The 23,254-nt window shown below is 44.1% G+C and overlaps 2 protein-coding genes across 7 annotated transcripts in view; both read right to left on the reverse strand.

Moving 5' to 3' along the window:
* Positions 1-1,577: 1,577 nt before the first annotated feature.
* Positions 1,578-8,419, reverse strand: LOC102573729 (large ribosomal subunit protein uL15). Of its 2 annotated transcripts, none has more exons than XM_006264860.4 (5): positions 8,340-8,419; positions 6,237-6,300; positions 5,654-5,729; positions 4,313-4,487; positions 1,578-1,760 (listed from the first exon to the last, which is right to left on the reverse strand). In XM_006264860.4, exons 1-5 carry the CDS (start codon positions 8,340-8,342, stop codon positions 1,632-1,634), a joined length of 447 nt encoding a protein of 148 aa, XP_006264922.1. In that variant the 5' UTR covers positions 8,343-8,419; the 3' UTR covers positions 1,578-1,631. The 2 variants fall into 2 exon arrangements, with proteins under 2 accessions (XP_006264922.1, XP_014457925.1); XM_014602439.3 differs by lacking the exon at positions 8,340-8,419 and adding an exon at positions 7,960-7,984.
* Positions 8,420-10,571: 2,152 nt separating this feature from the next.
* Positions 10,572-23,254, reverse strand: part of DENND2B (DENN domain containing 2B) — a 299,081-nt gene continuing 286,398 nt past the window's right edge. For all 5 annotated transcript variants that reach the window (XM_059722659.1, XM_059722660.1, XM_059722661.1 and 2 more), the window contains 4 exons: positions 22,496-22,607; positions 21,312-21,551; positions 16,464-16,550; positions 10,572-16,011 (listed from right to left, as the gene is read on the reverse strand). In XM_059722659.1, the coding sequence (XP_059578642.1) occupies positions 15,977-16,011; positions 16,464-16,550; positions 21,312-21,551; positions 22,496-22,607 (474 nt within the window). In that variant the 3' untranslated portion in view covers positions 10,572-15,976. The remainder of the gene's footprint in view (positions 16,012-16,463; positions 16,551-21,311; positions 21,552-22,495; positions 22,608-23,254) is intronic.

Genomic DNA, 23,254 nt, shown 5'->3' on the forward strand with positions numbered 1-23,254 from the left:
TCTTCACTGAAGTTTTGGCTATAGTGAAAAATGCTTAAGCACAGGCAGCAAAGATAATGCAAACAAGGCAAACTGGTAAAGTCTACAGAGAAATCCCTTGATTTCATTTGCAGTACTTAACTAGTTTTGGAAATGATTACACACAAGGCCTTTTATCTAAATATATACAGCCCTGCCTGTAAATGTTAAGTCTGTCAGAGGATATTTACATACTTCTTGACTTTAGCTCCGTTTCGCAGTGCTGTTATGAGGCAATACCTGTTTAACAAGGCAAATGAAGAACCACAGGTGAATCTAGCAAGATTGAGGGTAAACGGAGGTCCTTTCTTTACTGTAGAAGATCATGAGAACTGCAATGTTTTAACCATGCTACTAATTTATGGGTAGTTCTTTTACATAATTATTCTGTAGATTACGTAATCCAGAATGTCATACTAGAAGCCATCAGTTTCCTACTGCAACACATTTTTATAAAGATGTACATTATAGCCAAGTTCCTATTGACACAACAGAGTCTATTTGCAATCTAGCTCTTTGCTCAGCAGAGGTTGGTGATATTTTAGACAAACAGCTCCCTGCTAGGCAGACCCAGAATTGCCTGTAGAAAGGAATGAACTCTACCACTTGCCTTGAGCTTCCATTTCTAAATATTATTAGAAAATGTTACACCTCTATATATACCTCCATCCATATGAGTGCAAGTTATGCCATTGGCATGGTGAATGTCTAAGCAACAGCCTGTTGGCAATGATGCTTGAATCCCTGTTAATGTTCCCAAAGCAGCATCAAAGGCCGGCCAGTAGAGGTAGTGTAAGATTGCCAATTACCCCTCCCTCCCACCAAAAATACTATTGATATGTGTGTGCATAGTGTGGTTTCTACTGCATGCTTGGGGGAAAGAGTAAACAAAAGGAAAGAACAAACCCAAAAACAAAACACCTGCCACTGGGATACCCTTCAGATTTGTACTGTACCACAAAGCAGTATTAGTGAACATTAGGAAATAATGAGTTCTGGGATGTTCTACCCAAAGATCATTGAAGAGACTCACCAAATCAATTCTACTAACACAATTAGCCCCCTCATAAAAGTAGACAAGTTCTCACACTGATAGATTGTCTGAAGCAAAACTATCCAGTGTTGCCATCCTATATATGCAAGCATGAACCATGCCAAGAACTAATCATCCCAATAACTAGTCACTGACAGGTGAGGACAGGACCACACTTGAGGAATGTCTAGGACAGGGGTCAGCAACCCCCAGCACGCAAGGCCATTTTGCTTGGCACACCACCACCAGGGCGGGCTCTAAGAGCTGCTCCCAGCCACAGAGCCCAGGCTGCTCCCAGCAGGTGGCTGGGAGGCTGCAAGCCCTGCTCCAAGCAGACTGGGCTCCGTGGGCTGGCCACAGCTGGGAGGCTGCAAACAGCTGCTCCAGGTTCTGGCATGTTGGCACTCTGGCACCTTCCAAGGTAGACATTGTGGGTTTTTTGGCACTGGCCAAAAAACGTTGCCTACCCCTGGTCTAGGACATATAAATTCCTCATAAGAATGCTCTAATAAATCAAAGTGAAACATTTTTTATATATAGTGTCTTTATTCAAAATACTGAATAAATTTGCAAAGATGCTTTATGCCACCAGCACACATGTACCACCAACTTCTTTGATCTTCTCTTCTGCTTTTCTGCTGAAGAATTTTGCTTTCACAATAACAGGCTGTTTTGGCAGCTTTCCCTTTCCCAAGACTTTGTAATAACCCTAGAAAGACAGGAAAGTTAAACAGATTTTTATCATCAGCTCCAGAGGTCCTACATCTGGGTTTCTCCTTTGTCCTACACCAGCAAGAAAACTAAGGCCTTGGCTACACTAGACTGCTTCTGCTAAAATTGTTGCCAGCAGCCTCAAGAAATGTTGCCAAGGCATGTTCATATTCCTATGTCTTCTGGCAGAACTGTCAAAGGTGATATGCACTGCAGGATGGCACGAGCCACTAAACTGACTGTAGCAAGTGGTAAAGGGTGAGCACCTTCTGCCAACAGAAGACTTCCTCTGGTCTGAAAAGTAGTTTTACTCCACTGACAGAAAGCAAAGGTCACTTTCTACTGACAAAACTGTAGCACAGACCATGCCTAAAGAGATGGACTTGCTCCACTGTGAAAATTGACTGAAGTGAGGAAACAGATTTCTAGTCTCAGCAAATGCAACTTCATTAACAGCAGAAATAATAGATTCACCATATTTCCATTTAAATCTACTCAAATTAAGATCTAACCTTGACTGATGGTCGTGCATATTGCAAAGCAAGCAAAGAATACTTTTAACTCCTGATTACATGAGGTAAGCTGCATCAAGTGCTGCAAAACATGTTTTATTTTAAAATTTCACCAAACTATCTAACATAATTAAACTTTACAGCTCACAAATGGGTGAGAATTCTAGCTAATCTTGCATGTATTTGATAAATATTTCAGGGTAATGTGTTATCCTCAACTGTTCTTATTCAGTTTATATCACTGTGCTGCACGCAGGATGGCCTAGCCTTGGCCTGCACACGAGGCTGGTCTGGTGTGTACTACACACAATTCATGGGGCTAGATCAGGTACCACAGGCACTGCAACCATTGTGGGCTCATGAGGCATGAGCTGCATGAACTGACTGGTTCTGTGCACTGGCTCCAGGGCTGGTTGAGATCAGGCCCACAGACTGGCCCTGTGCTCTAGAGCCAGCGCCAACACCTCATGCAGCGTGAGGGGCTTGTCTGGGACACGCACTAAACGAGGTACCCATACCACAGCAGCCTTGTGCACTGGCTCCAATGCATGGGGCCAGTCTGTTGGCCCAATCTCGCCTGCAGAATGGCCCCAGTACCCCTCATCCAGTCCACAGGGCCTGAGAAGTTTGTATAAGCCAGGGATGTCACAGTCTTAGTCTCATTCTATCTGTAGCCATTGAAAAGTCAAAAACTTGTGCTGGAAACTTTAAAAGTGCCTGCCTGCCTTCCAGGAACTCTAAAGAACCTTAATCAATAAAACTCGGCAGAAAGCAGCCCCCTAGTCCAGGCCACTCCTCATTTGATCCAATCAGTTTTTTGGCAGGAAGGGGCAGCGAGCTGGGCACCCTAATAACTCCTTACTCTCCCTGAGGGGACTTGGGGAGAGGGTGGGGGCAGAGCAATGAGGGGAGCAAAGGACTGTGTGATGCTGGTGGACAGCAATATCAGACTCCAGATTAAATCTGTCCTGGGAAATTCTCCCAGGACAAGGAAGTTGCTGCAACTTTTTTGCTCCAGATCTACCATTTTGGGGCCAAATCAGCCATTTTATTAGTTGGATAATAAGCCTGACCTTTAGGTTGCTGGGTTTTTGTCCCACTAAAACAGCAGATAAAACAGGACAAAATAACATCTACCGAGGCCCCTAGCATATGAGGCAGTCTCAGTCTCATTTTGTTTGTAGCCACCAATAAGTCAACAACTTGTGCTGAGAACTTCAAAAGTGCATGAGTCAGGTCCTTGCAGTCATCTAGGCCACAGAAGGGAAAAAAATAATTTCTCCTTCATCCAGAATTAGGCATTTCTAACCAACAAGCCCAGTTTCCTCTATCCCAGAATACAAATCTCAGAGAATGTTCCTAAAACAAGGATAGTTGCTTTCCCTCTTCTTCGGGCTGACATTTCTATATCAAAAGAAATATTAGTCAGCGAATAATGATGAAAATTTTGTCTTGGAGGACTACTACAGACAAGGAAGTGTTAGGAAGTTTAGTTTGTATGTTAGAGCGCCACTCAGGCAAAAACAAACAATTGAAGGTTTTCCCCACTTCTTAAGTAGAGCCTTCCAATTTTCTTTAAAAAGCTGATCCGTTGGTCAGTTCTAAAATGACCCAGGGAAGAATCCAAACCTCAAAACAGAAAAGATAAGGACTCATGGAAACAAAAAGCTGCAGCAGCACATCCATTAAAACCCATAAGACCTTTTCACGTGAAAGTTCAGATGCTCTAAAAACTCCGTCACATTTTACAGCAGGGGTGGGCAAAATGCGGCCCGGGGGCCAGATGTGGCCCACCAGGCCATTCCATCTGGCCCGCGGGGTCACTAAAAAATTTAGAAAAGTAATATTAATCTGTCCTGAGCTGCCCGTCACGCGGCCCTTGATGGTTTGCCGAAACTCAGTAAGCAGCCCTCTGCCCAAAATAATTACCCGTCCCTGGTTTACAGTGTTAATTTTTCAGATGAGCAGACATACATCTAACTTACGTTTTCTATGACAGAAGGATACTAACAATATTAGTGTTTGATTAGATACTTACTGAGCGTACAACATCAATGACAGGAGCTAATCCAGCCTGGTTTTTTGCATAGTTGAGTCTTGTCTGCTCACTAACAAGTGTCCACAATTTATCCAAGTTGACAGAAGGACAGAAATATTGATTCTTTTTCAAGTGGTAATGTCTCATACCAACCTTCCCAAAATAACCAGGATGACTGTGAAGGAAAAGTTTTCAATATCACAATTACATTCCTTTCAGTTTCTAATTGGCATACAAATTAAAAAACAAAAATCCTACAGCAATGAAAATAGGGGCCAGTTTATAAAGTATATTTTATCATTATCATTTCATTTTTCTCTTGAAGGAAGCCAAACATGGGACTTTATTTATCAGTTAAAGAATGTCCAATTTCTCATCCCTAACATAATTAAAAGTAGAACAGAAAAAACATATATGCAAAAAGGAGCTTTATATTGCAGCTATAGGTTCTATCATTTAAAAGGGTATGCAGTTACTACTTTATTTTTAATAGAATTCTCAACTCCTCCATCTTTCCTGATATAGATCAAAAACCACATTCTATGAACTCTCAAACTCAGAGGGATTTTGCTATACACAAAATGTAGATTCAAGATTCTCTGTTACTAACCAGGTGACTAATTAACCACACCACACCGAAAACGGAGTCAGCAAGCAGATATTATACATCATGACAATAGGCAATGCCTACATGTGACTCTAGGTAATCACTACGTGCTTGACATGTCACAGCAAATTAGGGTTGGAAGGGAATTCGGGGGTCATCTAATCCAATCACTTGCTCAAAGCAGGACCATACCTGACTAGACCATCCCAGCCAAGCCTTTGTCTACCTGACTCTTAAAAGCCTCCAAGGATGGAAAGTCCATAACCTCTCTGGGTAACCTGTTCCAGCATTTTATTACCCTCCTAGTGAGAAAGTTTTTCCTACGATCTAAGGTCGTATGTAGATGAAACAAGAGGTGTGTGTGCACGACACTTTAAAGCAGGCTAAATGCTTTTGCACCACTTCAGTGGCAACGAGTATGCATGACATGGAGGTTTAATGAGCCCTAAATTGAAGCAGTGCTTTTTAAAACCCACTGCTTCAATTTAGGGCCCCCGTTTCTTCTACACATGCCCTAGCCTAAACTTCTGGTTTTGTTAATAGAAAACTTTCAAGGCAACTGACTTTCTGGACAACCACCTCTCTACTATAGAAGGTTATATAAGAAAACAGTTACTAGATTTTCATGCAGTGCAAACACCTTTGCAAGAAGATGTATTTATATACCTTTATTCACATGATAGAAACAGACATAGCATGAAATACAGAAGGAAAAAAAAAAAGGTACAGCTTACTATTTGTCAAAGTTAATTCTGTGATGGTGCATGCCCCCAGCATTACCACGGCCTCCAGGATGTTTCCTGTGTTTACCTAAAAAGAAATTGGTATTATTGTGACTCAAGAGATACTGTTATGTTGCACTTGATCTGAACCTCAGACACCAATGAATACCAGCACAGTGTTCCAGCAGATTTAAAACAAGCCTGATGAGCATCCCCTATACCAGATGTCAAAATACAACCCACGGTTTGGATCTGATCCATAGAGCCCTTTCATTCAGGCTATTGGATTACTGGAAGTTGGTAGGGAGGGGTAAGGGGTCCTGGGCCCCAACGGACATGGCGACTGAGTAGGTTGGGGTGAACGGCCGGGGGCGGTACACAACGGACGGACGGATGGATGACGATGGGACGACAACGACGACACAAGAGAGCAAATGCTTTGCAGATACAGCCCTGGACTGCATTTTCCAAGGTGCAAGGGTAGGACTTGAGTGCAGAAATGTTGAGAACCACTAGTTTAGATTAAGTACACATGACATCCCAGAATAACATGACACAAACACAAAACAACCCTGAAACCATTCCCTACACTCACCCACGCGGCCGTGGCCATGGCTGACATGTCCTCGAAGCTTCCGGGTCTTCCTCAGTCTAGAAGGCTGGAAGACAATAGCAGTGTCAGGAAGGGAGAAGCACTAGAGGAGGTGCCACGCTGTTTGGATCAGCCCCAAGCCAGTGCGCCCAGCTCTACCTTCCACTGCGGTCAATACCTACCAAGTCACAGAATCATAGACAAGCAGGGCTGGAAGGGACCTCCAGAAGTCATCTAGTACAGGAGTGGGCAATTATTGGGTCTGGAGGGCCACTTAGGGAGTTTTGGTGAGCTGTTGTGGGCTGGGTCAGCACCCCCCACTCCTCCCAGCAGCTCACCAAAAGTCAGAGGATGTCAACCAGGGGTACACGTATCCCTGGGGGTACTTGAGAAGGCACTGTGGGTGGGTGTGCAGGGACAGAGTGCTGCCACGCACCATCCCGCGCTGCCATGCAGGTGCCACCCAGCCAGACACCGGGGGGGAAACTCACGCATGGCAGCTGCTGCACTCCACATTTGGCCGTGTGCCACCCACCCCCCCATGCCCAGTCGCGTGCCATCCCCTCCCCCACTCCAGCTGGGCAGGCAGTGCCTGCACTGCGTCCAGCCACTGGGGGCACACTGATCCAAAAAAGTTGAAAACCCTTGCCCTAAGTGGTAGATTACTGAAGTAGCCAGGTGGGCGGTGTCTCCATGTAGACTAGCCTGGTACCCCCACAGACAGGGTACATAGGCAGGCGGATGGGTTGAGGCTGCAGGCAGCAGTGTCCAGGAGCAGGACAGGGAAAAGGGGCTAGAGATCGCAGGGCGGTGACAGCGTAGGACCAGGGCCTGAGGCAGAGCTATGATCTGTTTCCAGCACAGCCCCACGCTGCTACCACCCCATGATCCTGGCCCTGGCTGCCTATCCTGCTCCTGGACACTGCTCCCCCCCGCCCATCCCTGGCCTCATCCCATTCATGTGTACCCTGTCCACGTGAGTTCCAGGCCAGCCTGCATGAAGATCCCACTTGCCTGGTCCATCCAGTACCCCCAGCTCTGAGGGTGCCCAATGAAAAGGGTCAGAATACCTGGGCAGCAGGGCTAGGTCTGGCAGCAGCAGCTAGAAGGAGCTACTGCTGCTGGGACAGTCAGGAAGCAAGTCTATCCACTGCGCTGCCCCAGCCCCACTGTGTGCCCAGGGATGTCAGGACTGGCTCCACACATCATGGCCTGGGCTGCCACAGGCCAGATAAAATCCTTTGGCAGGCCAGAGCCAGCTTGCAGGCTGTATTTTACTCACCTCTGCTCTAGTCCAAACCCTGCCTGAAGTACAATCATCCCTATCCAATCCAGCCTGTACAAACCCACTGTCTAACCTCTTAGCAAAACTATTCAACTGACACAACACACACAACACCCTAACCTGGGGCAGGTACAGCAGGGGGAGGCATGGCAGCCAACATCTTGCTGCTACAAGGTTGTCAATATACATTCAAGAGATTGCAGGAAAAGGACTGCTCCCCCAGCACAGAAGGCAACCCCGCCGCAAGTCTGTACCCATCTGACCATGGGGCAAAATCCCTTTTGTGACCCCAAATTGGGGGCAATCAGTCTGACCACCCCCCTCACCCCCCGCTGGGAACATCCAGCTCCGGTCCCAGCAACAGCGCTGGCGCACCCCAGTCAAATCCCCCAGCCTGGGCTTCGCCAGGGCCAACACTGTTACCAGGTGTATGATATTTACCATATTCGTACAATAACTTCAACCCACGTATAATGGACAATCAATAACAGCAAAAGTCTTCAAAACGCACAATAAATTGTAAGGCAACTCATTGATGCAGCACAGCGTACGCAAAACCCAAGCCACTCTCATACTCTTAACTGACTTAAGGCCTGGCCCCGCTGCCGTTCCCGGCCTCTGAGGGAGGCTCCAAGCCGCCCGACACGTAGCAGGAGCAGGACGAGGTCGGCGGCAGCAGAGCCCAGGAGCGGGGAAACGCGCCCAGCTCCCGGCCGACTAGGGAGCCCCCTCCAGCTACCCCCTGGCCAGGACCACAGGCACCCGGCTACGGGCCACCGCGGGCGGGAAGGTGAATGTCCCGCACCGGCACCGGTACCCACCATCTCGGCGGCGAGCACGGGGAAGAGAAAGAGGTCTCGCGAGACTTCATTCAACCGTAGGGAGCGGAAGTGTGACGGGGGGTGGGGGGGAAAAGCGATCTTTCAAAATCGCGCAATATTTCTGTGAGAAAGGGAGGCGGGGCCCTCAAGAAGTCTGATGTCGCGAGAACTCAGGCATAACGGTTCCTAGTATTCGCTGAGCTATTAGGGCTGCTGAGAACACCCTGGGGCTGGGTCTCTGCGTGCCCTGCTCTCCATCCCGTGTTGCCGCCGATATCATTACAGCTCGACCCTTATTAAACCGACCCTGTGGAGCAAGGCGGCAGCGGCGGCGGGAAGCTTGGTGCGGGTGACGTCATGCGCGCCTCCCCCCGCTGATTGGTCCCTGGGAGTGACGTCACGGGGGAGTCAAACCGAGGCCGGGCTGAACGACGAGGTACCGCACGCGAGGGGTCTGGAAAACAAAGTGTTGCCCGGCTGTCAAAAGTTTGGGAAACACTAAATTAGTGTGTGCAAATGCAGATCCCCAGCCAGGAAGTCAGGGGTCTGCCTTTTAGCCTTTGCCCTAAACAGCTGAGCGGTGAGCAGGGCCTCGACGCTGCTGAATTGCCTTTGAGCCCTTCAGCAGTGGAGCGTTTGTCAGATGCTATGTTAAATAATCAGCGTAAGAAAAAGGACATCGAAAAAAAAAGTAAAAAGAAACATGGTGTGGAAACGTAGCTCTGAGAACAACATCGCTGCTCTCAGAAAGCCTTGAACAGTGCATAGCCAACTGTACGGGAGAGCTTTAATTGCCAAGTATCTGGGCCTTGCTACACATTCAAATTAAAGCTGGATGGAAACCAGCTATAGAGGTACCAGGGATCCTGGTTTTCTCTGACAAAAAAAGTCCCCAGTTTGGATTAAAAAATGTAATCCAAAATCCACATTTTTCCATGATCAAAGTGAAATACTACTATATATCTATCTATATAGATATTAGTGGTTTTTCACTTTAATCATGGAAAAATATGGATTTGGGGTTACTTTACTTTATTCAATCCAGAAATTGGGTTGTTTGGGTTTTTTATCGGGAAACCAGGATCCCTGGTTGTTACACATTTTCAAGCACTAACTTTCTAACTGGTTAGCTCTTTATAGCTAGGGAGTCATTTTTATTCTGTGTTAATTACTTTGCATTTGTGGCTGGTCTCAATTTATTGCATGATTAACCAGCTAATTGTATGAGAATTACTTTGCACTTGTGGCTGGTCTTGGCACTTGTGGCCCATCTAAATTTATTGCATGATGAACCAGTTGTGTAATATGTAATGTGTAGCAGGGACCTCAGAAGAGCAAATCTCCTGGTTCAGTAGCTGATCTAGCACAAATTACTGACAGGCATCGTGACTTTAATTCCTCCTACGTACGAGTTAGCAAAGGGAGATGGCCTAAGCTTCCTTCCTCAGACTGGAGTGATCAATTGTAGACTGGCTCTGAATGTTTTAAGGCCATGATGAACAGATGGCATGACAGAAATCGCTTGGTCTATCAGTTTTCAGCAAGTGCTGCACAGAAAGACATTTGATAGGCTCTGAAGGCTACGTTTTCATGCCCAAGTAAAAGCCAGCTGGTGGAGCATGCTGTCTGGCCTGCTACCAGCCTTGGCCATTTTCAAGGGGTCTAAGCCAAGCTGCAGAAGTGTGGCTAAGCAGAAGGCCCAAAGCCTTTTTCTGAGTGACCACAGAACGAACCTTTGCAGACATGACAACCAGTTTGGTCAGTGAAGTAAAGGAGGCAATCCACAGGCATTTATAGACATGGGGGGGCATTTTAATTAGAGTGGCTCCGAAAACCACTCTAATTAAAGCATCCGAATCATCAAGTGTATCAGCATCCCTGTGCTGAAAAATGGCAGTGGGACACTTTAACTAAAGCTTGTTGAACAAGCTTTAATTAAAGTGCCCCCACCACCGTTTTTCAGTGCAGGGACAACTGATACAGGTGATGCTAAAGTCTGGTAATCACCATGCTCCACCAGGTTTAATTAATCCATGTACTGGAATTACCATGTTAGAGCAACCTTGCTGCATGTGTATAGGTGCCCCACATGTCCAACTAAACCAGCTATGAGTTAAACGGAGCCTGAAAGGAAACATTATAGGGGAAGACCTTAAATAGTCCAAATACATCTTAAATTTATCTTAAAATTTTAGTGGTGGAGATTGATGTAACCAAATATATTAGATGCCGTTTTGTTATAATAGATATATTTTTGTTACAATTCTTAGAAAAGTTGTAAAACAAAGCAGTCATGTCAATGACGATCATAAATGACAATGTGGCAAGCGGTATTCCATAATGGTGAAGGAAAGAAATAAGGAATCCTTCCTCCCAGACCTGTAAGTTTCACAGGAACATAGATCCCAACTTAATGACACCTTCCACATTCAGAGAACTAGTTCAGCTCAGTTTCAGTGAAACAAATTTGTATAAAACCAATCACAGAACTTTTACTAGAATCAATATTAGAATAAGCCAGCTATAGATATAGGACACAGGCTGGAGGGAAATCTGGAGAACTCAGCAAATTTAAGACCTGCTGCCTATATGTGCACCACCCTCCTCCCCTCTTTAGAGTCTCCCCAGCCAGCATAGGTAAGAATTTATGTTGTTTGAGATAATTGTTTGTGTTTTGGAGTGGCAGCAATAAAAGATTGGGCTGTAGACCTGTGTCTTGCCTCTCTGTAGCAAGAATGTGTAATCTTTACATTAGTAGCCAGTTTGTGTAATCCACGGAACACTTTCCTTTTAATTTCTCCCTGCTCCACAGTAAAGGCAATGTTAGCTTACTTCAAAGGCCATTCTAACTCTTCTATCCTATTTCATGAAAACTTATTGGTTCAGTCACAAAAATCAATTCAGCCATATACAGGCAGTCCTCGGACTTACCACAAAATTGGTTCCTGAAAACCGCATCTTAAGTCGAAATGTTGTAACTCGGAACCAATTTTCTCATTAAAAAAAAAAAAAGTTATAAATGGGGGATTGTTCCTGAACCAAGGCCCGTTACACTATTTTCACTAAAAATACCCCAGAATTTTGTAATCAATCAATTATAGATGAGTAATATAGCTACATTAATGTATTTATATTGTAAATAGCAATCATATTGATTTGGAAGGACTTCTTTGAGGTGACTTTGCTGGACTTTTGAAGGGCTCTTGGTGAACTTTGTGAAGGGTTCTTGACTGGAGTCTTCTCAGGAGTCTTGGCTGCAGGTTTTTCTGGAGTCTTGTCTGTTTTCTTAAAGAAAGTGTCCGAGGAAGCTTGGGAGATGAACAATGCAGCAAACTCGATCGCTGGCATGGCATGGCATTGGATCAAGCGTTGTAAAGTTGAAACTGACGTCATAAAGTTGAAACGGTGTCAATTTATAAACGTTGTAAGTGCAAAACATTGCAAGTCAAGGACTGCCTGTATATGCTAATATCCCATGTTACTGATGCTGAAGAAACTACTGAGATTACTTTTTAGAAGTCAGTACAAGGAGTAAGACAGATTCCGACAGTGACTTTATTGGTACTCAATAAGTGAATTCGATTGCAGACATGTATTTATACTCTGCCATGTATATATTCTCTATGGCAGTAGAATACAGTCCCTTCTGATTTGTTTTTTCTTCCTCAGTAATTTTACTTTCACAAATCAAATATCATTCAAGTAATTTTCCTACAAAGGAGGATAATTTACTCTATATTTTCTGTTCATAAAGAATCATAAAAGTAGAGATAAAAGGGACTTCAGGAGGTCTAAAGGAAAATAATTTTGTTCAACGGGAATTGATCCCAAGCTAAGTACCATATTTTTGTGCATATATCCCGCAGGGTATATGCGATTTTACAAAAAAAATGGATGTGTGCGGGCTATATGGGGGGGCGGGCTATCCATGGACTTTTTTCCGCGGGGGCTGGGGCCAGGACGGGCTTCGCCGCCCCCCTGCTGGGCCCAGGCAGGCCGGGCTGCGCTGCCACCACTGTGGGGGCCGGGGCCGGCTTCGCCGCCTCCCCGCTGGGCCCAGGCAGGCTGGGCTACGCCGTTGCCGCCGGGGCCAGGGCCGGGCTGCGCCGCCTCCCCGCTGGGCCCGGGCAGGCCAGGCTGCGCCGCCGCCGCGGGGACTGGGGCCGGGCTGTGCTGCTGCCGTGGGGGCTGGAGCCGGGGCCAGGGCGGGCTGCGCCACCTCCCCGCTGGGCCCAGGCAGGCTGGGCTGTGCTGCCGCCGTGGGGGCTGGGGCAGGCCGGGCTGCGCCACTTCCCCAGGTATACGGGGCCTCACCCTCCGTCTCCTTCTCTCCCAGGGGTGCCGCCGCCTGCCAGGGCATGTAGTGGATACCCAGTGACGCCTCCGGGGCCCAGCGGGGAGGCGCTGCTTGGCTTGGAGTCCTCGCCCAGGGGTGCGAAGGGGGTGCAGGGAAGACACGGGTGCAGGGTATGCATGGATTATTTTTGGGAAACACAATTTTCCGCAGGTTATACATGGGTACGGGTTATACCCGTATGCAGGGTATATGCACGAAAATACGGTAGTTGTCCAACCTGCACTTAAGTTTTCAAAGATGGAGATTCCACAACTGCTCTACGTAATCCATACCAATGCTTAACTACTGTCATAGTTAGCAACTTCTTCCTTAAATTCCCTTCTTACTTTCCCCTTATAATTCAAGATCATTAGTTGTTGCTCTGTTCCCTGTAGATGCAGAAGAGACTATTACTATCTTGACAACAACCCTTTTTTGTATTTGATGACTTCTCAAACTCCTGTCCATCTTTTCCTAACTAAGTAACCCTTGTTCTTCCAACCTTTCCTTCTGAGTTATGCTTTCTAGGTCTACTCCTTTTTTGTTGCTCTCTTCTGATCTCTTTCTAGTTTGCCCAGGCTTTTCTTAAAATGTGGTAACCCAGACTGGACCCAGTGCTCTAGGTGAGGCCTCACCAGTACTTTGGGGGTTCTTTTTTGCAGCAAGAGCACACTGTTGACTCTCATTCAGCTTATGGTCCACTACAACCCTCAGGCTCTTTTCTGTAGAACTGCAGCCTGGTTAGTTATTTCCCAATTTATATTTGTGGCATTTTATTCTGTCATAAGTGCAGGACTCTTGCACTTGTACCTGAATTTCATCCAGTCTATTTCAGACCATATGGTGCTTTTAAATACAGATTGTCAGATAACATGGAGTGCTTTATTTACTCACACTAGTAAAACTCAAGGAAGAGCTGCAGGACTCTGGGACATGTATGTACCTTGGGAACCATCACCTATACCTCACAAAAATTGGAGCAAGATATATATTCAGTTAGGGAATCTAGACAATATTTGCAGGCTTTCTACCTACATAGCTGTAGCTCAGATGAAGGGTCACACAAATTTTCAGTGTAAGAGGATCAGTGCTTTATGGTAGGGAACTCACTGAGTATCTGTGTATTTTACATCTCTCTCTTGTCTCGGTAAAAACTATTCCTTCAGTATCTTTTTCCTCCAGCGCAAGGTACTACCTCCATAGTCTTCTTCAAGGGTGTGTACTGTTGTTCCATAGATTTGCTAGCAGGGGTACCTTCTGAAACTGCTAGACCCAACCTCTAAAAGTCAAATATGTCACCTCTGATCAGGGAAAGAAAGGCCAAAAGTCATTCTTACAACCTTATGTGGTGAGTATAATGCTGTGGCAAAGAAGGACAAGACAAAAGTAAATTTTGTTAGGGAAGAATAAAATGTACATTGATACATCTCCAGAGAATCAAAAGCATTTAGTACTTTAAATGTCCTGCCCCTTTCCTTTTATGGACATGAGAGAAATGGTTGTATCAGAAAGGAATGTGAGGGATATAATTGCTGGAAAGGTAATTTCTTCACCTTCCCAGTGAATAAACCCTCCATCTTACTCTATGAGGCTGGTAGCAAACCTGAACCACTGACAGATTAGGAATTGCGCAAGCCTCACATCCTGATCTGGGATGCACAGAAAACAAGCTTTCAGAAATGAAGAAAAATATGAACTATGCCTGTGTTGAAAGGAGTGTAAGCAGCTGTTAAATTATATTATCTAATAAGCTTGCAAACATTTTCCAATGTACTCTTTTTTAAAATGCAGACTTTAAGTACAAGCTAACAGGAGCTATGAATAGCTATGTAGCAGACAGCCAGTAGGTTATTAGATTAGGCAACATGTAGGGATCAGTAATTTTTTACACAAAGATTACACATTCTTACCTGTGTGGAGGGCCTGGACATGCATCTGATGCACCAACCATTCTGTCAAGTTTATGTCCTCTTTACTAAGGCAAATAACCCCTAACTACATTGTTCATTCTTGGATAATGGAAAGGAATGGCTAGGACTAACTCTCATACAAAACATATGGGTCAGATGCACTGGCACTTTAGACAAAGACTGGAATTTGATAGCTCCCGCTTGTCATTATTCATTTCCACTCACAAACTCATTTGGTTTCTTTCACAAAGTAATACACGCAACAGTGCACATCATGAAAGATGTTGTTATAGTCAAAGACAAAATCTACCAGTTCACAAATTCACATGATATAAATAATGATAAAGCTCATGTGTTACTGTCCTATAACAAATATAAAGCATGGCAAAATATCTTGAAGGGTAATTTTGTTAGCAGATTTAAATTTAGCAAAACAGCGATATTATCCTGTAACATCCTAGGCACCCCAGTGTTAAATAGGAAAGACAGATTTTAGTAGAAAACCTACTAAAAGGCTGGTTTGTTTGGTTTTTTTTTGTGTTCTAACTATAAAATATTCAAGAATAATCGCAGCAAACTCACTTTTCTGAACTTACCTACTCAGTAGCAAAAATCTGGAAAAGATACCAATGAATATAATCAAACAGGTATATTTACACAGTTTATTAGAAACCATACATACATACATTAGAAATGGATGTACTGTACCTAATCATTGCAGCCCGCATATCAAAGAACTCAGATTTCCTCATGTTTAGCAGTCATAGTGCAGAATGCATTACAGTTTACTGACCATAGCTCAAACCAAGTGGAAATTCTGTGCTGTAAACCAAGTACCTTATTACAAAGTTACTTTTTTTTTCTCTCAAAATGGATTAGAAGGCAAACTAGAGGAAAATAAAAACTCTGCCACACATAACCAGCCCCTGTGCATACAACTTTCCCCACATACCCTGGAGTTCATTCATTACCACAGTATTCAGGCATCAGTATAGTTCTCACAAACATCCTTTGAAGTCAGTGGTTCTGCTGAGACAGTCAGCTGCACATAATTAGCTATTCATTTTGCACCAAGCACATCTCAATTCATACTAAAGAAAGAAGCACCTGTTATTCTCAGGAATATACAAATATTTACCACAGTTTTTTTTTGCTTATTACAAAACCAGTTAAGGAAGCTTACAGCACATTATTTACAAATTCTATCCAAATACATAAAGAAGTTATCAGAGACACTTTTTTTCTGGCACAATGTCAAACAGCATTTGTAGTCAGTTAAAGCTGTGGGCAGCTCATTTCATTCCTCTCTCACACCAGAATCTGAAAGGTTGCAGGTGTCTCACGCACAGTGTCATAAATAGTCTTTGGGTGGATATGTCAGTAGAAAGAAGTTAATTCTTCTTGTGAAGGAACTTCATCTTATTACCTACAGCAAGCACAAAATATGGTGCGTCAATCATTAACATATGCTGAAAAACCAAGAGCAAAAGAATGGCAACTGGGAGGGTCTTCCAATACATAATATAACCTCTAGTGAAGAAATTAAGTGTAAAGAAAATACCACAGAGGTATCTAACTGGAAATCTTGGACAGCCAAATCTGATGAAGGATAATATCCACTTCCAGATTTTTCCCTTTTGTTAGGTTAGGGTTTGTTTTTTTTAATCTATCCATCCAAATTGGAAGGAAACTCACCTAGAGACCATAATAAAGCCTACATTTCTCACTCTTAAGTGATTTTCATTGTTTTTCTCCAGAAAATTCCCAATACATAATTAAGCTACGAGTGGAGTATCATATTTTATTTTAGGCAGGATAGTACTTTTTAAGATGATTTGTGAAAAACAATGCAGGATTTCTTTTGAAGATTTCCCTTACCAAGACCTCGTAGGAATTTGTTTACTCCACTTTGTTCAGTGTCTGGAAGCTCTTCCAAATACTGTTCAACCCTCTGTTCAAAGAGACCTGTGGGCAGATGAGAAAGAAATCACTGCTTGGTTTTCTTCCCAAGTGAAAGAAGAAAAAAAAGATGCTACGAAGGGGACATATCAAGACCTAATAATATACACTGGCTACCCACAAAGACAAAGCACTGCTCCCAAAGGTGTGTTTCACAGTCCAGTAAGACCTGGTGGCTGTTGCAGACTGGTTTGATTCCCTGCCACCTGCATTACCAGCCTTTTCCCTTTGCAGTTTTTCTTTCCCCACCCCTTATTCATGCTTAGAAACTTGACCAGGCAAGAGTGTCCCTCAAAAAGATCCCAATGGCATCAGGAAGATTATCAGTCACCTCAGGGGTTACCAAGTCCCAAGTTTCAAAGGCAGTGTGTGTTGATTTCATGACCCTCATAATATCCACCTTGCTGAGGAATAGAGTGGCCAGGCTTCCCTTCAAGCCCAGGACTTTGGCTATCCAGGCCAATATATGAAGAGTGTCAATTAACCTATCCAAGCAGCAACAATAAGGATAGCGGCACTCAGCGAGGTGCTCTACTATCAATTCATCCCAGGGTAGGAACAGATATTTATGCACATAACTTTCACATAAGTCATCTGAATTCTGAGCACCAACCTTGCAAAAACAGCTGCAGATGGATGGACCTATTCACATCTGAATTTAGTGGGGCCCAAAGAGAACTCCATGCAGGATCTAACTGCCTTAAACTGTTAGTCATAGGACAGAGACCTTATCTTCACCTCTGTATTAAGTATCCAGCACACCCCTGGTGCTATATCAGTGGTTCTCGCACCTTTTGGGGTTACTTATCTGCCCCCCTTTCTTAAAGTTTCTTGGACACAGAAACTTTCTGTGCTGTGGCTATTAAAAAGCAGTAACACATTGCTGTCACATTATAACGTCTCTAACCACCTAAAAATACTAGAGTAGTTGTTCTTTTTCTCCATTTATGCTGCCCCTTCCCTTCTGGCTTCTTATTCCTTCCTCTTGCATGCCTTTTAGAAGTTTACCATGTACCCCAGCTTGAGAAACACAGCGCTACACAAATAATGAATAATAGTACCAGCGATAGCAAATATATCACTGCATCAACTGATACACAGCTCAGGACATTTGCTTGGTTTTAAATAAATATCACATTGTGCTGACTGTAATTACACCAGGGATAATACAAGAGCTAAGCTGCCAGTAAAACATCCCAGAACATAATTTTGGTAACATAATTAAAACAAGAACTAGGAATTTAGGCACTCCAAATACTATTGGACCCATCTCACATTTCAATTTCCTGCTTTTTGTGCTTGGCTTGAAACAGTAATTCAATTTACTGCTATAAATACCATTTAACATTTGATTTCCTTCAAAGGAAGCTTGTTTCAGAATGTTTCCTGGGCCACAGATTTTTTTAGACTGCCTCCAAATGATGCTTTCTTTTCCTGAACAGAATCAACCCTTACAAAGCTGCCAGGATAATTTTAAGGTTTATAATATCCAAGTTTGCTATTTGGCAACCCTAGCAGAATGCAGTGGTCTCAGTAGATAATATTATCCAAGGACCATATCTTTGGTATTGTCCTGACCTAGGACCTGATTTTACCAACAGTTACTCAAATATGTAGGAGATCCAACTGGCAGGTGCAAAGTAGCCTAGGCCAGGGTCTGGCAACTGTTTCAAGCCACTGAGCTGGAACAAGCCCACTTCAGTTTGGGCGGCTCTTTTTGTGTCAGCAGTAGGGGTTTTCCTGTGCCGGTGCCAGAGCCACGCAGCTGGGAACTGTGCCCACGCCGCTGCTTGCTGCTTCTCCCAGCCTCCTCGCTCCCCAGCTAGAGTGCAAGCTCAGCTTCCAGCTAGAGGAGCTGTGCCAGCGTTGTTCTGGGACAGAATGCTCCTTCCATGCTACAGCTGCTTCTCCCCACTCCTGACCCCCGCTACCCAACACATACCTGGACAACTCCAGTCCAGCTTGAAGTACTGTTTGCACTGCAGCCTTGGGGAAGGAGGAGGGGAAAGGGGGCAGAGAGAAGTGGCATGGGCACAGTTTCCAGGCAAAGGGAGCAGAGCTGCACAGGCGCTGGGCTAAGTAGGAGGCATGGTGGTGGGGAGAAGCAGCAGCAGTGTGGAAGCAGCTTCCAGGCATCCGACTCAGCCTGAGCACAGCTCCTTGCTGCTCTGGCGTGGGCAGACAAAGCCTTGCACAGACAAAACCAGATCCGGTGGTCCTCAGGCCATATATTGTCAACTCCTGGCCTGGGCTATATCTTTTGAGCAGCCCAACAAAATCGAGCCCTGAGATGGGAGGTGCTGCAGGCCTGCTGCTGCTGTTGGAAGTTACTAGAGTTCAAGGCTGCTCAGTGTTTAGCAGCAGTTCCATTTTGCAGACCTTGTCCCATACACACTGAACCTCAAATGAGTAGAAGTACTCGTAAGCCTGCATGGACCCCCAGGGATCCATCAACAGCAAGCTCTATGCAGGATAAAGGGCATAACAACCACTTTGCAGGGTAGGGAGGGGAGCAGTGCGGAAAGAGCCACTGTAATGAGCTTCAGAGATACGTGCTCAGGAAAGCCCCGGAGCCTACTGAAGGGATTCCTACCTCCAGACACGTTTAAATAACTGCCCACTGCAAAAGCCCTGATCTTCACAAACATCTTTGGGGGCAGGTTCTCACCCCCATTCTGTTTCACCTCCTCCCCTTTGCTTAAATCAATCCATTCACCCCGAATTGCCCCAGCATGCTCCAGCACCCTTGCCCTCCCCACTCCTTCCAGCTTAGGCCAAGCTGTTGGTGCTCTGGAGAGTGTACCTCAAGGCATCTCCTCTCTGACCTGAAGAGCAAGGCATGGACGGTGTGCTCTGCAATCTTCCCTCCCTTTCCCCCTCTTCCCCACATGGCTGTGGCAGTGTCGGAGGCTGAGGAGATGCACTCCAGCTTGCTCTCCCGTCCCATCATTCCTTCCGAAGCTTCTTATGAAGCCTTCCGGCTGGGGGAGGAGCAAAGCCAGAGCTGGCGGCAAAGCACAGCAGGTGCCAGCAAGTGGCACTGTTGCACTAAGCTCATTCAGTGTCAGCCTGCTGAGAGCTCAGACACCACATCAGAGGACAACGCTGCCTTCAGGCAATCTATGGATCTGAACCACCAGCTAAATTGTCGGATTACCCATTGCTAACTCAGTGGCACTACTCAAGCAAATGAGATTTTGCAACCCTTACCTAGACACACAACACTGGCTTTATTAAACTGCTCAGACTTCTTGAACCAAATTCCCCATGTGGGTGATATCAAACCTTTGTAATCTTTACTCACTGGAACAAATCACTCACGTGAACAAGAGGTAACAAAACCACGCTTAAATTCTGTCTCTTAAAATGTGCCCTGCCTGCCTGTTTTGAACACCTTTCCATATTTTTATCCTAAACATCATTTGAGGAATTGGTTGAAAATATGAAGATGGAAGGGTGACAGCGACCATGAAATGACAGAAGTCAAGATCCAAGGGGAGGAAGGAAAGAGAGCAGAAGAATAAAGGCAGTGGACTTGAGAAATGCTAACTTTAACAAACTCTGGGAACTGGTGGGCAGGATCTCCTGGAAGGCAAGTCTGAGCAGAAAAGGAGTCCAGGATCACTGGCTGTACTTTAAGGAGCCCTCTTAAGGGCACAGGAGCAAACTGGCCCAATGCTACAAAAGAATAGGAAGTGCAAGAGGAGACCAGCCTGGCTAGACAGCACTCTCTTCAAGGAGCTGAAACTCAAAAAGGAATCTTATAAAAACGTAAACTTGGGCACAGTAATAGGAAAGAGAATAAGAGTATAGCACATGTGTTTAAGGAGAAAATTAAGAAGGCCAAGGCAGGAGCCTTGCAGGAGCTGGCAGGAGACATAAAAAGCAATAAAAAGGGGTTCTACAGGTATGTCAAAAGTAAGAGGAAGACCAGAGAAACCATAGCTCAGAGTAGTTCACACCTTACAGAATAAAGAAGGTCATATAGTAATGGACAATGCAGAAAAGGCTTAAGTATTTTAAGCCTTTTTTACTTCAGTCTTCGCAAATAGAGGCAGCTACCAAACGATGAGTGCAGATGGCAATAAAGATTTGGAAGGATCCCAAATTCCCTCTGCACTGACAAGTTGAAAGCTGAGTGCCTGACAATCAATCAGCTGACTGGCAACTGACTTTGGGACTGCACTGGGCCTCCAACCAGCCCTGGTGGAGTTTCCAGAGCCAGCTGACAATCAGTTGATTTTTGGCTGGCAGGGACTACACCGGAGCTGGCTGGAGACCCTGGTGCAGTCCTAACTTTGTCACACATACATATTAAGGCACAGTGGAAACCAGCCACCAAATATTACACTTGCTTTGTGCAAAATTCTGGTGGCCTGTTCCCCCATTAATTCCATGAACGTGTGGCCAGGTTACTATTTAAGACACGATTAACAGACTAATTGAATGTTAACTGTAACATCTGCCAAGGGCCTTAGAATCTTGAATGAGGTGGATACTGTATGTAATTTCATGGTGGGCAAGCAGTCCATTTTCCCCTTTAATTATCTAACGTGCTTGGATGGGAATCACCACTAGGATGAGACTCCTTTGTTTAAAACCTGTTCAGGGCACAGAAAAGAAATGGGTAGCTTGTTAGTTATGTGGAAGTTCATTAGCTATGGCACTGCACCTTGACTCATGTAGAAGAAAAAGCTATGACTGCTATTGGTAGGAGAAATCCAGCAAGTAAGTCTACATTAAAGAAAATAGAATCACAAGACTTACCTTTTGCCCTACATTTTCTCAGCTCTCTGTCCTGGATAAAACCAGCAAACATTTGGGATTCCATAAAAACCTCCAGGAAGCGACGGATACTCTTGGAAGCTACTGATTTGCGGAAAGCCTCCCTTTGAAAGACACGCTCTCCCTTTTCATTCTGAGTTAGGAACAGTGAATAATGGCCTACTGTTTCCACAAAGAATCGGATAAAAACTTCAGATACCAATCCATTCAGGGTGTTACACTCTGCAAAAGAAAGCAGCAATGAGATACTAAATCCAGCTAAAGAACAGATGAGGTAAAAAGTTTTTGCATTTTATTTGGTTCAATCACCTAAGAGTTAACTAGAGGAATGATAATGACTGAAAAAAAATATTTGCAACATTTAAAAACATACCATCACCTTGAACCCTTCTTCCCTACCCCCACAAAAAAGATTATTTGACTTAGATGTCATAATTGCACTACCACCAAACTTGTCAATCGACAGAACAGCAGGTCTTCCATAAACCACAGTCAACAAAAATATGTTTTGTTTTAGTGGGCAAACCCGTAGGAGACATCTCATAAAATCCTGAATTAAAGTTGAATCTTTTGAGCTTTAATCTGAACTATGTGTTTGTTGTCTGAATTTTAACTGAGTCTCCTTGACAGTTAAGCATGCCTCTGTGGGATATTCATAGTTAAAATGTTTGTTCCAGGGATAATTAAACTTTACAAAGAACTGATTGTAAAGTATTTATTGGAGATGCAGTTCTTGCATTGCTTCAGAATACCTCAAAGGTATTAAAATAGTTATTCATATTTATTAAAATAGTTATTCATGTTTAAAAGAAGTATTAAAAATAAATGTGAAAATGAAGAGACTTGAACAAGCTATATAAGCTTTTAATGTAAAAATCTCTTCTTTTCTTTAAGGAAGGGTTAAAAATGCACCCAAGGGCAGGAGTACACTGGTATTTAAAAGGAATTTAAAACAGGTTGTTAACAATATATTACAGTGTTTTGATGCCATCAGCCCCTATTCCTTGCAGATGCTGTATTTTGAATTGTACTTTGATGTTGCAAAATGTCCCTTTGGAGTGAATGATGAGCTCTCTGAAACAAGAGCTGTTTATTTCCTGATTCCACAGATGCAATATCACTTGCGCACACCTGGAGAGATAAGACTTGCTTCCAGATTATCTTACCATCATCTGAATCACTATCTGAATCTTGATTTATCAGCTCATTCTTTCGCTCTAGAGCCTGCTCCAGAGCAGCCTGCAATTTCCTTGGCAACAGAGTGTCTTCGTCATCCATCTAACAAAGGAAAAAACAACCTTTAGATTGTTTACATTCTCATTTGTAGTCAATGATTTTTCATGGTCTAGAGTTCATAAATAAATTGCTCTGTGTTTGTTACGTTAATGCTGATATACTTGAAGTAATGAAAATGTCTGTGCCTGCATTATTATATATTCTTTAATGTGCTTAATAGTGCTTTTAGTGAGATTAGTCAGGAAAGATAATATGCTACTGAAGAGCAGAATAAATGCATAAGATCCCTGAATCTGCTCTTTACACAACAAATGTAATGTGTGAAGGAATGAGAAAGGCATGATTAGGGAGTCTAAAAATGGTGTTTACTAAATATATACATCATGCAAGGCCCAGCTACTTGTACACACAGCTGTTCTAGTTGTGTTCTGGCAGCTGCTTCAACCCTTGATAGTTCCTTTTGCTTTTTTTTCTGCACATGTTTTTTCTTCATTTTCCGCAGCATATTTAATGGTTGCTCCACAAAACAAGCAGATACAAGACTTTCAGTGTTGCAACCTCAGCTTCACCATGCAGACTCCTCCAACAGATCTTCAGAGTAAGCTTATCTATAAGCCCAACCTTTTCTTTAAAGGGCAACTCAGAGCACTCCTTTATCTGTACATTATTTAGTGCCAAATTGATTTTAA

This window comes from Alligator mississippiensis, chromosome 2 (assembly GCF_030867095.1).
Source record: "Alligator mississippiensis isolate rAllMis1 chromosome 2, rAllMis1, whole genome shotgun sequence".
Taxonomy (NCBI): Eukaryota; Metazoa; Chordata; order Crocodylia; family Alligatoridae; genus Alligator; species Alligator mississippiensis.